This window comes from Schistocerca gregaria, chromosome 4 (assembly GCF_023897955.1).
Source record: "Schistocerca gregaria isolate iqSchGreg1 chromosome 4, iqSchGreg1.2, whole genome shotgun sequence".
NCBI lineage: Eukaryota > Metazoa > Arthropoda > Insecta > Orthoptera > Acrididae > Schistocerca > Schistocerca gregaria.
In genome coordinates, this window is record NC_064923.1 from 576,040,712 (window position 1) to 576,055,912 (window position 15,201).

Sequence of the window (15,201 nt, forward strand, 5' to 3'; positions counted from 1 at the left end):
TCATTAGAGACGGAGCGCAAGCTCGGGTGAGGGAAGTATGGGGAAAGAAATCGGCCGTGCCCTTTCAAAGGAACCATCCCGGCATTTGCCTGAAACGATTTAGGGAAATCACGGAAAACCTAAATCAGGATGGCTGAAGACGGGATTGAACCGTTGTCCTTCCGAATGCGAGTCCAGTGTCGTATGCTCTTACTTTGTTCATTAAACGACTGTGGGGAACTGTGTCAAACGCCTTGCGGAAGTCAAGAAACACGGCATCTACCTGTGAACCCGTGTCTAAGGCCCTCTGAGTCTCGTGGACGAATAGCGCGAGCTGGGTTTCACACGACTGTCTTTTTCGTAACCCATGCTGATTCCTACAGAGTAGATTTCTAGTCTCCAGAAAAGACATTATACTCGAACATAATACGTGTTCCAAAATTCTACAACTGATCGACGTTAGAGATATAGGTCTATAGTTCTGCACATCTGTTCGACGTCTCTTCTTGAAAACGGGGATGACCTGTGCCCTTTTCCAATCGTTTGGAACTCTTCGCTCTTCTAGAGACCTACGGTATACCGCTGCAAGAACGGGGGCAAGTTCCTTCCCGTACTCTGTGTAAAATCGAACTGGTATCCCATCAGGACCAGCGGCTTTCCTCTTTTGAGCGATTTTAATTATTTCTCTATCCCTCTGTCGTCTATTTCGATATCTACCATTTTGTCAACTGTGCGACAGTCTAGAGAAGGAAGCACAGTGCAGTCTTCCTCTGTGAAAAAGCTTTGGAAGAAGACATTTAGTATTTCGGCCTTTAGTCTGTCATCCTCTGTTTCAGTACCATTTTGGTCACAGAGTGTCTGGACATTTTGTTTTGATCCACCTACCGCTTTGACATAGGACCAAAATTTCTTAGGATTTTCTGCCAAGTCAGTACATAGAACTTTACTTTCGAATTCATTGAAAGCCTCTCGCATAGCCCTCCTCACACTACATTTCGCTTCGTGTAATTTTTGTTTCTCTGCAAGGCTTTGGCTATGTTTATGTTTGCTGTGAAGTTCCCTTTGCTTCCGCAGCAGTTTTCTAACTCGGTTGTTGTACCAAGGTGGCTCTTTTCCATCTCTTACGATCTTGCTTGGCACATACTCATCTAACGCATATTGTACAATGGTTTTGAACTTTGTCCACTGATCCTCAACACTATCTGTACTTGAGACAAAACTTTTGTGTTGAGCCGTCAGGTACTCTGTAATCTGCTTTTTATCACTTTTGCTAAACAGAAAAATCTTCCAACCTTTTTTAATATTTCTATTTACGGCTGAAATCATCGATGCAGTAACCGCTTTATGATCGCTGATTCCCTGTTCTGCATTAACTGATTCAAATAGTTCGGGTCTGTTTGTCACCAGAAGGTCTAATATGTTATCGCCACGAGTCGGTTCTCTGTTTAACTGCTCAAGGTAGTTTTCAGATAAAGCACTTAAAAATATATCACTGGATTCTTTGCCCCTGCCACCCGTTATGAACGTTTGAGTCTCCCAGTCTATATCCGGCAAATTAAAATCTCCAACCAGAACTATAACATGGTGGGGAAATCTACTCGAAATATTTTCCAAATTATTCTTCAGGTGTTGAGCCATAACAGCTGCTGAGCCCGGGGGCCTATAGAGACATCCAATTACCATGTCTGAGCCTGCTTTAACCGTGACCTTCACCCAAATCATTTCACAATTCGAATCTCCGTCAATTTCCTGCGATACTATTGCACTTCTTATCGCTATAAACACGCCTCCCCCTTCACTGTCCAGCCTGTCTCTGTGGTATACATTCAAATCTGAGTTTAGGATTTCATTACTGTTTACATGTGGTTTCAGCCAACTTTCTGTCCCTAGTACTATATGGGCGTTGTGACCGTTTATTAATGAGAGCAGTTTTGGGCAGATCTTGATTGTAGGCCGGTTGGTGATTCTTTGGTAGTAGTGACTTTCTCGTTCGGGGCTCTCTAAACACAGTATTCTGGGAACGTAGTGCAGACCGACGGTTCCGGCTTTGGCGTATTGTTCCATCATTGTATTTGCTCGGTCGTCAGTTAGCCTCAGGAAGATTATCATTAGTCATTCGTTAGACAACCACTAGGCTGAGTTACCACCTTGTGAAGTGAATGCAACTCTTGGCTACCTATCTCATCGCTCGCGAAAGTGTTTGTTACCGGAGCTTATCAGAAGTCGATTACCGGAGCACCATCTGTGGCCCTTTGGTTCTTGTAAGACATGTATGTTCTAAAAGGAGGTCTGTTGGCCAGTTGTTCAGTGCAACGCTCCTTCAGTCCACCCCTCCTGCGGGTATAATCTGCCTCAGTACCCATTAAGGAACTTATGTACTGGTCCTTGTGTTTTATTATTGTATTATGTATTACAATACCTCGTATTGCCTACATTAAAGGCTATATATATCTAGTTAACAGTTCTGGTCGCCTTCTGGAATAAATCTAGCAGTGTAGTGTTCAGTGGGTGTTAAGAGTTGTGTTACAAAGTTTACCGTCGTCTTATTTCACCCATTTGGTGATCAGTTGCTTGTTTTTTAATTAACCTTTGCTATTGTAGTTGCTGTTTTACAGCAGGTTTCTAAATTTTTTATATTATTGCCGTTCCTGGCGTGTAAGGGCTTCAGCCGTTATTGTGGTCATTTGCCTTAAAATTCTAATTCGGTATTTGTATTTTAGCAGTAAGCCTTAAAACCTTATTTATTGCATTCCTGGCGTCTGATGCCTTCTGCTGTGTTTGTGGTGACTTACCTTTAATGTTTCAATACCTGTAAGTTGTAAGTTGCAGCGAGCTTTAAGGAATTCAAATTTATTGCCATTCCTGGCGTGTAAGGCCTTCTGACCAGATCAGAGTGACTTGCTTTTAAAACATTATCTGCTGTATCTGTATTTAAAGGTAATTTGCTAAATTGTAACTCACTGAAAACACTACTATTTATACAATTTATACAGTTGTTTAGTCCTTCATTAATAACGTGTGGTATTTTTATTTATTGTTGAGCCTCGTTTAATATAAACTGCGTGTAACTTAAAAGGCATCCAATAGTAAATAATTATGGCTCCGTCCATAATCGTAACCAAATCCTGCCTTCTCTTGACTACCAGGTTTCAACATTGACGGTTAACGAGGTTTGTGAATGACGCTGGAGTTATCGGCAGATAATGTCAAATATGTGCCCGATTGGAGACAGATTTGACGATAAAGCAAGCCAAGGCAACATGGCGACAATTTGTAGAGCATGTTGGGATACAACTCCGATACGTGGGTGAATGTTATCCTGTTGTAAAACACCCTCTGGAATGCTGTTCAAGAACGGCACCACAACAGACAGGATCGCCAGATTGACATAAAGATTTGCAGTCAGCGTGCATGGGATAACCAGGAGATTGTTCCTGCTCTCATATCAAATCGCACCCCACGCCATAGCTACAGGGTGTTACAAAAAGGTACGGCCAAACTTTCACGAAACATTCCTCACACACAAAGAAAGAAAATATGTTATGTGGACATGCGTCCGGAAACGCTTAATTTCCATGTTAGAGCTCATTTTATTACTTCTCTGCAAATCACATTAATCATGGAATGGAAACACACAGCAACAGAACGTACCAGCGTGACTTCAAACACTTTGTTACAGGAAATGTTCAAAATGTCCTCCGTTTGCGAGGATACACGCATCTACCCTCCGTCGCATGGAATCCCTGGTGCGCTGATGCAGCCCTGGAGAATGGCGTATTGTATCACAGCCGTCCACAATACGAGCACGAAGGGTCTCTGCATTTGGTACCGGGGTTGCTTGGACAAGAGCTTTCAATTGCCCCCATAAATGAAAGTCAAGAGGGTTGAGATCAGGAGAGCGTGGAGGCCATTGAATTGGTCCGCCTCTACCAATCCATCGGTCACCGTGATGAACACTAACCTGTTGATGCTACGTATTTATGTGCTTGATGCTAGTACTGTAGAGCAATGAGTCGCATGTCAACACAAGCACCGAAGTCAGCATTACCTTCCTTTAATTGGGCCAACTGGCGGCGGATCGAGGAAGTAGAATACATACTGACGAAACTAAAATGAGCTCTAACATGGAAATTAAGCGTTTCCGGACACATGTCCACATAACATATTTTCTTTATTTGTGTGTGAGGAATATTTCCTTAAAGTTTGGCGGTACCTTTTTGTAACACCCTGTATAGGTATAGGCTGAGCGTGTCTAGCGCACAGACATGTTGGTTGCAGGCCCTCACTTGGCCTCTTTCTAACCAAAACACGGCCATCAGTGGCACCGTGTCAGATCCTGATTTCTTCCTAGAACACAACAGACCTCCACCCTACCCTCCAGCGAGCTATCGCTTGACTCCACCGAAGCCACAAATGGCGTTTTCTCGTGTCAGTGGAATGCACGCTACAGGGCGTCAGGTTTGGGGCTGTCTTTGAAGTAATCGTTTATGTTTGAATGAATTTCCGTCATTTGACAGTACAACTTCTTTATTTTATATTAGTAGCATGATTTAGGACGCAACTGTTCGGCCTTAAGTGTTCGTTGTGTGACTGTTGTACCAACTACTACTATAAATGTCGCTGCAGATGCATTACGATGCTCCTGAGCCTTGCGCTAGAAATTATGGTCTTCGCTCTCGGTAGTGCGACGTGGCTGACGGAGTCCAGTTTTTTTGCGACCGTGCATTCTCGTGATCACCAAAGCGAGCAATCATATCCAGTGGCTACATTCCTGCCAAGTCTTTCGCAATACAGCAGAAGGAATATCCATCTTCTCGTAGCCCTATCTCAATCCATCGTTCAAACTCAGCGAGGTGCTGATAATGTCGTCCTTGTCACCTCAAAGGTAACTACCGCTCTAGACCGTTGCAGTGTCTATTGAAAGCAAACCTGGCTTGCATTCTCATAGTGTCGCGGCTAACGTCACTCTTATCCGACTGGCGCGGAATTTGAATAGACATCGTAATTCAGATGTAGGAAAACGCCTACCAACTTTCGTTTAAGTCGCACAACTCCTTCTACCTGTTCCGTTTTTTTTCGTCAGTCTATATTACTTTGTGGCAACGGCTTTGCCGCAGTGCATACACCGGTTCCTGTCAGATCACAGAAGTTAAGCGCTGTCGGTCGTCGCCAGCACTTGGGTGGATGACCATCCGGGTCGCCATCCGCTTTTGCCACTTTTAGGGGTGCACACTGCCTCGTGATGCCATTTGAGAAGCTACTAGACCGAATAGTAGCGGCCCCGGTCACAGAAAACCATCATAACGACCGGGAGAGCGGTGTGCTGACCACACGCCTTTCCTTTCCACATCCTCAGCTGAGGATGACACGGCGGTAGGACGGTCCCAATGGGTCACTTGTGGCCTGAAGACGGAGTGTGCTATATTACTTTGTAAACTCTACATAATATTTATGCCTTTAAAATGAGTAAGAAAATTAAATGTAATTTTATTTCACAGAGGGATCTATTCCTATAGCATTTAAGCACAAAGGTCAAAAAATTAATCAGTCCAAGGACAGATCTCGGTAATACCGTTTACCAAAGCATCTTACCATCATCACGGCTGCGGTTTGACGAGGAACAAAGTCCACAAGTTTCTTCAAGTATTCTGTATCAAATGGATCAAACGGCTCTGAGCACTATGGCACTTAACATCTGAGATCATCAGTCCCCTAGAACTTAGAACTACTTAAACCTAACTAACCTAAGGACATCATACACATCCATGCCCGAGGCAGGATTCGAACCTGCGACCGTAGCGGTCGCGCGGTTCCAGACTGAATCGCCTAGAACCGCTCGGTTTCAACGGCCGGCTATTCTGTATCCAGCAGAAGCCAGCAATTAGCGTTTGCACACTCTAGAGGTACCAAATTGCTGTTCCAAATAGTCACAAATAGTTTCAAATACTTTCTGTGAGTTTAATTGCCTGGTAGGGGGCTCTTCGAACCACCTTCGGATTATTGATCTATCTTTCCACTCTAACAGCGTGCGGGAAAAATGAGTACTTGAATCTTCCTGTACGAGCTCTGATTTTTCTTATTTTATTACAATGACTATTTCTCCCTATGAAAGTTCCCGACAGTAAAATATTTTCACATTCAAAGGAGAAAGTTGGTGACTGAAATTGCATGGGAAGATCTCGCTGAAATGAAAAACGCCTTTGATGTAATTATTGGCATGCCAACTCGCTTATCATATCTCCCACACTTTTCCATAATACAAAACGAGGTGCCCTTCTTTGAACCTTTTCCATATCCACTGTCAATTGTATCTCGTAAGGATCTCACACAGCAGAGCAATACTCGAGCTGTGAACGAGCCAACGTTGTGTAGGCAGTCTCCTTTTAGTGGACCTATTGCTTCGTATCAGTGTTCTGCAAATTAAACGTAATCTTTGGTTTGCCTTCCCCGTAACATTATCTATGTGATAATTGCAATTCAGATTGTTCATGATTGTAATTCCTAGGTATTTAGTCGAACTGACAGCCTTTAAATTTGAGTGATTCATGGTGTCACCGAAATTTAAAGGACTTTTTGTAGCACTCATGTGGATGTCCTCACAGTTTTCCGTACTGAGAGACAATTGCCACTTTTTGCGGTATACAGATATCGTGTCTAAGTCATTTTGCAATTGATTTTGATATTCTGACGACTTTACTAGACGGTACATGACAGCTTCATCATCAAACAACGCAAGAGTGGTTCTCAGATTGTCTCATAAATCTGTTTATGTAGATTAGGAACAGAAGAGGGCCTATAATACTTCCTTGGGGAACGCCGTATGTAATTTCTGTTTTACTCGATGAATTTCCGTCTATTGCTACGTACTGTGATTTGTGTGACAGGAATATACGAGTCCATTCACACAATTGAAGCGATACCCCAGAAGCAAGCACGCTGTTTTATTGAAAATCTCTTGTGATGAACGCTGTCGGAAGTCTTCTGGACATATATTTCTGTATCCTTTGGCACAGTGAAGACCTGGAGCTTAGTGTGCTGCTGTGAGCACTTCCTCTCTTAATGTTCGTTCGAAAAACTGAGACAGATCAACATGTATTCAGTGAACGCAGCAGTTATTGTTACATTTGAAACCGGTTGTTGGTGACAAAGCGTGATACTTGTCTCTAGTGCCTGTCCATTAGCATAATTATGCGACTACCATTCTTATGGCATGTTACGCGGCTTCAATTGGCACATCATTCCTTGTAGAAGCGTCATACAGTCCGTAATGATACATGATCTAATTGGTAAATTGCGTGGCTACATTCATGGCGTGATCATAATGACGTCCCAGATACGATACCTCCTCTCTGTCATTATGTCACGTCCCCACTTGAACCCATCTTACTGAGCCGATTTCATACAACTGATTGGCTACCACTCACAAACACATACACACACACACACACACACACACACACACACACACACACACACACAACACACACACATTCTTGCGCTGCACGTCATCAGTGGACGGATCAATGAAAACGTGGTACGAGTTCCATATGAGGAGCATCGTTTCAAAACGGAGACGAGGTCAAAATACAGTTTGATGCGTTTCCACTCAAAGTATGGTATGCTGTTTAATGCTGTTGAGTCAGGTCGAGTCATTTCGCTTTCTTCCGCATTCTAATTTTGTGCTGAAAAACATGAATCTGATGAAGTCGCATTATGTACACCGCAACTGACAGTTCAGAACTCATTACGTTCAGGGCAAGTTTCCCAGCATGCGTTGTAAGGCCGATCTTTTCATTAGTGTTTCTGCTGCTGTCATCATAAATCTCACAGACTGGCGTTGATTAGATGACTGGTCATTTTCAATACCGTGTAGGCCTATTTACCCGTGGAAAGGGATTGAAAGGAAGTAGAATGAGAATTAGAGCTGCGAAAACTAAATTACATGGTGAAAAGGAAGCTTAGTAAGGAATGGCGCCAGATGTGTCTTACGAATGATCAGTGAAATTTGTAATGTCGGAGCACTGATGTGTTATTTATGTGATAAAGATTGCATAAATGCGTGTTTTTGTACTTTGATTGACCTTTAATGTCTTACGAAGTAAGAGTGACTTCAGGTGTGCCGCAGGGGAGTGTCGTAGAACCGTTGCTATTCACAGTATACATAAATGACCTTGTGGATGCCATCAGAAGTTCACTGAGGCTTTTCGCGGATGATGCTGTGGTATATCGGGAGGTTGTAACAATGGAAAATTGTGCTGAAATGCAGGAGAATCTGCAGCGAATTGACGCATGGTGCAGGGAATGGCAATTGAATCTCAATGTAGACAAGTGTAATGTGCTGCGAATACATAGAAAGAAAGATCCCATATCATTTAGCTACAATAAAGCAGGTCAGCAACTGGAAGCAGTTAATTCCATAAATTATCTGGGAGTACGGATTATGGGTGATTTAAAATAGAATGATCATATAAAGTTGATCGTCGGTAAAGCAGATGCCAGACTGAGATTAATTGGATGAATCCTAAGAAAATGCAATCCGAAAACAAAGGAAGTAGGTTACAGTACGCTTGTTCACCAACTGCTTGAATACTGCTCAGCAGTGTGGGATCCGCAACAGATAGGGTTGATAGAAGACATAGAGAAGATCAAACGGAGAGAGGCGCGCTTCGTTACAGGATCATTTAGTAATCGCGAAAGCATTACGGAGATGATAGATAAACTCCAGTGGAAGAGTCTGCAGGAGAGACGCTCAATAGCTCGGTACGGGCTTTTCTTGAAGTTTCGATAACATACCATCACCGAGGAGTCAAGCAGTATATTGCTGCCTCCTACGTACATCTCGCGAAGAGACCATGAGGATAAAATCAGAGAGATTAGAGCCCACACAGAGGCATACCGACAATCCTTCTTTCCACGAACAATACGAGACTGGAATAGAGGGGCGAACCGATAGAGATACTCAAGGAACCCTCCGCCAGACACCGTCAGGTGGCTTGCGGATTATGGATGTAGATGTAGACGTGACGAGACGTATTTCACTTTAGCTGTTTCAACCAAGATCCACATTTAAGTAATTCTGAGTCGTCTTTTAAGTTCAAAGATTCAAGTGTGTATATTCTACCTGGCGAAAGTAAAAGAATAAAGATCACACCGTACCGAACACAGTGGAACAAGGTCGCAGACTCTCTTATATGATGAACGTTTCAGCTAAAAAACAGAGAAGCATTACGCAGGAGAGCGCAGTGGAAATTTTTAAATGATAAACCGAGAGAATTTCGCGACGCTAAGAAACTGGACGTCACTAAACTGTTGAAAACAACATTTGGAGACAACTGGAAAGAGGTTGATAGTTTGCAGTTTTATGTTTCGGCAGTAAACGTCGATGCGACATCAGCTGAAAGTGGTATGCCAAGTCATGACGACCGATGACTCTGACTGTTGGCACGAGGAAGAAAGACTACGCGCAAGATTGTAACACATCGAGCTACCGTCAACAACATGCTGATATCTTTATTTTTGTGCGCGATGGGCTGTGTCCAACAATAAAATCAATCCAAAATTGAAACGCACGATTCAGATCACATTATATGAAAATATGGTTCGATCAAAATGTACACTGCTGGCATCAATGCTCACGTGAGTATTCTCACACCCGTAGATGATGATCTGGACGCCTGTCAGGATCGTCGTGTTGTAAGGGCAGCAGTAGCAGATCGTACAGCTACCATAGCACAGAGAAGACGGCTTGTGAGCCCGGATGTATCAACACGAACTGTTGCGAACCTCTTATTAATAATGGCGCTACAGGCGCGCCCACCTCTAACATCCTGCCTCGGGCATGGATGTGTGTGATGTCTTCCAGCCTTGCCACAGGATCGACGTGCAAGGCTCGACTGCTGCCGTCAAAGGATCGCTTGCAAGATGGGATGACTCGCTGTGATCTTCAGCGATGAAAGTAGATTTCGCCTGCGCTCACGTGTTGGTCGTCTGCTCGTACAATTTAGATCTAGTGAGCACTCTTATTGTGCATTCTTCCAAGACGCACTGGCCCTGCAAGAGGTCTTATGGTCTAGGGAACGATAAACTACGACTCTCGCTCTCCCTTTTTGTTTCTGGAGGGGACGCTAACCAGCGCTCGGTACGTGCAGAATGTTATTGGACCCGTTCCTTTGCGCTCCTGCAACAGAATGGTGGTGTGTTGTTCCCACATAATAATGGTCGCCCACACACTGCTCTGCAAGACGTGCAGCAACTTCACTGGCCAGCACTATCTCCGGACTTGTCTCCATTCGAGCACACGTGGGATACGATGGAACTAGAAGTGACTGAGTCGTGCTGCTCAACCAACAACTCTGTCCGCCCCCGTTAGCTGAGTGGTCAGCGCGGCGGAATGCCACGCCAAGGGGACCGGGTTCGATTCCCGATTGGGGCAGGAGATTTTCTCCGCTCAGGGACTGGGTGTTGTGTTGTCATCATCATTTCATCCCCATCTCCGACGCACAAGTCACCCAATGTGGCGTCGAATGCAATAAGTACTTGCCCCTGGCGGCCGAACTTCCCCGAATGGGGACTCCCGACCCACAATGCCGTACGCTCATTTCCATTTCTCGCTTTTACAGAACTGTGTGAACAGGCGTTCAATAACGTATCCCAGGACAGTGTTGGCCATCTGTACGATCGATTGGGTGCCAGAGTCAGCGCGTGCATCGACGCCCGTGGAAGCATTTGACGACGCCACTATGGCTCCAGTATATTAGGGCCTGTTTTTTATAAAGCAGATCTGAAGATCGTCATTGCTGAGCGAAAACGGTATTCTGAGGATCTACAATATTTGTGATCAGAGACGTGAAATTAAGAAATTTATTCTACATTTTCACATCAATGCTCCATGTCTGCCCCGGTAGCTGCGTGGTCAGCTCGACAGACTGTCAATCCTAAGGGCCCGGGTTAGATTCCCGGCTGGGTCGGAGATTTTATCCGCTCAGGGACTGGGTGTTGTGTTGTCCTAATCATCATCATTTCGTCTCCATCGACACGCAAGTCGCCGAAGTGGCGTCAAATCGGAAGACTTGCACCAGGTGAGCGGTCTACCCGACGGGAGGCCCTCGTCACGCGACATTATTATTATTTTTATTACTGCTCCATTCGTGACCATGCCGCAGCTTGTGAAGTTACATCACTTACTAATACGGGTATTCCAGCATGGATCGACCCCTGGAACCTCAAAGCCGCTTGTGCTACTGATCCGTAAAAGTAATCATTTCATATACTCCATATACACTGTTGCAACAATAAATTTTAACTTAAATGGAAACGTCTAAAAGGTTGTACTAATTTTTATCGGCAGTGTATTGGATTAAAAAAGTTGGTGCAAAACGTATTAAGCGCTCCTTACAAATTAAAATGGCACCTCCATGCAGTGATCTATGTACCTAAGTCCTGTGCAAGATAATTTTTTTCATTTGTCTTTCAAAATGATTGACAATGGCAATCAATCGTCCTTTCCTTTCAGGCTTTACTAAAGCAAATCTAGATTTCGGCTAGTAACTAGCCATTATCAATGCACTATTTCAGAGTTCAATATATGCCCTAGTACATCAATACCATGTTGTTCGGGCTCCTTCACAGTTCATACAAGACTATTGTATACAATAGTCTTGAATGAACAGTGATGGGAGTCCGAACAAGAGGAGATTGGCATACTAGGGCATGTACCAAAACTCTGAAATAACGCATTGACAATGTATAGTTACTAGTCGAAATCTAGATTCTCTTTAACAAAGTCTGAAAGGAAAGGTTCCCTGATTGCTGTTCTCTATCACTTTTGATGGTCGTATTACAGTCGTTGAGTGGTTTCCACATTCCTGGTGGAAAATAACTTGATATTCCATTTGATAAGAAACAGAAATGTTTTATTCTGCTTCCTGTAAAATTATGGCCTGTGCATTGTATTAATGCAATTTGAAACGATGCTCTTCATATAATCTACAGCGCTCCAAAACAATCATGTGCTCTTCTAATACGAAAATTATTAATATTTTGACTGGCGGGCTTAGCGTAAGTAGTCAGTAATTTTCGAAATTAGACGAAGCTCACACGTAGCAATAGATGTATCTGAAGGCTGATGGTGGTTTGATCTGTGTCCCCAGTGAAGGCGAGAAGTGGCTGGAGTCGCGGAGGAAGGTGAACAGGCCGATGATGCAGCCGCGATCTGCCAAGCAGTACATGGCGCCCATAGACAGTATCGCGTTGGAGTTCGTGGACAGGTGAGTACGAGGAGCAAATGTGGGCAATGTCTGCCTGCAGTTCTGGTTGTAAACTTGTATTTGTGACAGGTTCGGTCCCAGGGCCTGTATCACAGTGGTACTGGAGAACTGTGCTCTAGGTGGTCGCCTAATCAGAGGTGATAAATGTCATGGGATACCTCAGAATATCGTGTCGGACCGCCTTTTGCGCGGAGTAGTGCAACGAGTTGACGTCACAAGGACTGAAGAAGTTAACAGAAGTTCTCTGCAAATATACTTAGATATGCTGCCTGTACTGCCGTCCATAATTGCCGGTGCAGTATTTTGTACACGAATTGACCTCTCGATTATGCCCCATAAATGTTCGATGGGATTCATGTAGAACGATCTGGGTGGCCAAGGCATTCGTTGGAATTGTCGAGAATATTCTTCAAACCAATCGCCAACGATTGTGGTCCGGTGATATAGCACATTTTCATCTATGAAAATTCCATCCTTGTTTGGGAACATGGCATTCATGAATGGCTGCAGATGGTGAATGATTGGTTCAGTTGGACCAGGCGATCCAGTCCATTACATGTAAACACAAACTATACCATTGTGGAGCCACCACCAGCTTGCACAGTGCGTTGTTGACCAGTTGGGTCCATGGCTTCTGGGATGTGTGCCACACTCTCGAACCCTACCATCAGCTCTTACCAACTGAAGTTGGGGTTCAGCTGACCAGAGCACGGTTTTCCAGTCATCTAGTGTCCAACTGATATAAACACGAGACTTGGAGAGGCACTGCAGGCGATGTCACTGCCCTAACGGATACGTTCGTCGCAAGTTCCACATAGAGTTCTGTAGTTATTCCACGCAGCGTTGCTTGTCTGTTAACGCCGACAATTCTGCGCAAACCCCGCTGCTCTCAGTCGTTAAGCGGAGGACGTCGGCCAGTAAGTGGCAGTGCCTGTAATTTGCTATTCTCGGAACACTCTTGGCCTTGTGGATCTTCGGAAAATTGGATTCCCTAACGATTTACGAAACGGAATGTTCCATGCATCTAGCTCCAGACACGAGTCTGTTGATTCTCGTAGTGCGGCCGTAGTCACGTCGGACACATTTTACATGAATCATGTAAGTAGTAATGACAGCTCCGCCATTGCACTGCCTTTTGCATCTTTTGTGTGTGGTATTACCACCATCTGTTTATGTGCATGTCTCTATCTCATGACTTTTGTCACCCCAATATCCGAGTACATATCGGTTGCATGGAACGCCGTTAGCTGTTGTATTTACAGGGTGTTTCAAAAATGACCAGTAAATTTGAAACGGCAATAAAAACTAAACGAGCAGCGATAGAAATACACCGTTTGTTGCAATATGCTTGGGACAACAGTACATTTTCAGGCAGACAAACTTTCGAAATTACAGTAGTTACAATTGTCAACAGCAGATGGCGCTGTGGTCTGGGAAACTCTATAGTACGATATTTTCCACATATCCACCATGCGTAGCAATAATATGGCGTAGTCTCTGAATGAAATTACTCGAAACCTTTGACAACGTGTCTGGCAGAATGGCTTCACATGCAGATGAGATGTACTGCTTCAGCTGTTCAATTGTTTCTGGATTCTGGCGGTACACCTGGTCTTTCAAGTGTCCCCACAGAAAGAAGTCACAGGGGTTCATGTCTGGCGAATAGGGAGACCAATCCACGCCGCCTGCTGTATGTTTCGGATAGCCCAAAGCAATCACACGATCATCGAAATATTCATTCAGGAAATTAAAGACGTCGGCCGTGCGATGTGGCCGGGCACCATCTTGCATAAACCACGAGGTGTTCGCAGTGTCGTCTAAGGCAGTTTGTACCGCCACAAATTCACGAAGAATGTCCAGATAGCATGATGCAGTAATCGTTTCGGATCTGAAAAATGGGCCAATGATTCCTTTGGAAGAAATGGCGGCCCAGACCAGTTCTTTTTGAGTATGCAGGGACGATGGGACTGCAACATGGGGCTTTTCGGTTCCCCACATGCGCCAGTTCTGTTTATTGCTGCAACACGGCGAACGGAAACCCGAGGCCGCTGTTGGATCACCTGCTGCACTAGCTGCGCGTTGCCCTCTGTGGTTGCCGTACGCGGTCGCCCTACCTTTCCAGCACGTTAATCCATCACGTTCCCAGTCCGTTGAAATTTGTCAAGCAGATCCTTTATTGTACCGCTTTTCGGTCCTTTGGTTACATTAAACCTCCGTTGAAAACTTCGTCATGTTGCAACAACACTGTGTTCTATGCGGTGGAATTCCAACATCAGAAAAATCCTCTGTTCTAAGGAATAAACCATGTTGTCCACAGCACACTTGCACGTTGTGAACAGCACACGCTTACAGCAGAAAGACGACGTACAGAATGGCGCACCCACAGACTGCGTTGTCTTCTATATCTTTCACATCACTTGCAGCGCTATCTGTTGTTGAAAATTGTAACTACTGTAATTTCGAAAGTTTGTCCGCCTGAAAATGTACTGTTGTCCCAAGCATATTGCAACAAACGGTGTATTTCTACCGCTGCTCGTTTAGTTTTTATTGCCATTTCAAATATACCGGTCATTTTTGAAACACCCTGTACATGGTGAGACGGCGGTGCTCTCGCCAGGCCAGGACAGCCCTGGAGGGCATTCAGTCTTTACAGCGCTCGATACCAGAAGTACGGAGGCTGCCAGATACTAGTGCATGTGTCAGGCGGGTAGCCCCACCGGGTCAGCGGGGAGGAGCGTCAGTCATGTACGGAAGTCGGACATCTGTCCTCTTATCGAGGGTAATGTGAGAGACGTGCTATATCCTCCAACCTATGATCCAGCCCTCGATACATTTTCCGGTGGCGGGTTCGTGTTTCGAGACGATAATGCATGAACATACCGTGCCCAGCTCGTGAACGCCTTCGTACAGGAGGCAGAAATCAACTGAATGGATGACCTACGGTATGTGCTGACAA

The 15,201-nt window shown here is 44.6% G+C and overlaps 1 protein-coding gene across 1 annotated transcript in view; it reads left to right on the top strand.

Moving 5' to 3' along the window:
- The window catches only part of LOC126267080 (probable cytochrome P450 301a1, mitochondrial), a 158,970-nt gene that overhangs the window by 65,016 nt on the left and 78,753 nt on the right, over positions 1-15,201 (top strand). The window contains exon 5 of the mRNA XM_049971943.1: positions 12,129-12,245. Coding sequence (XP_049827900.1) covers positions 12,129-12,245 — 117 coding nt within the window. The remainder of the gene's footprint in view (positions 1-12,128; positions 12,246-15,201) is intronic.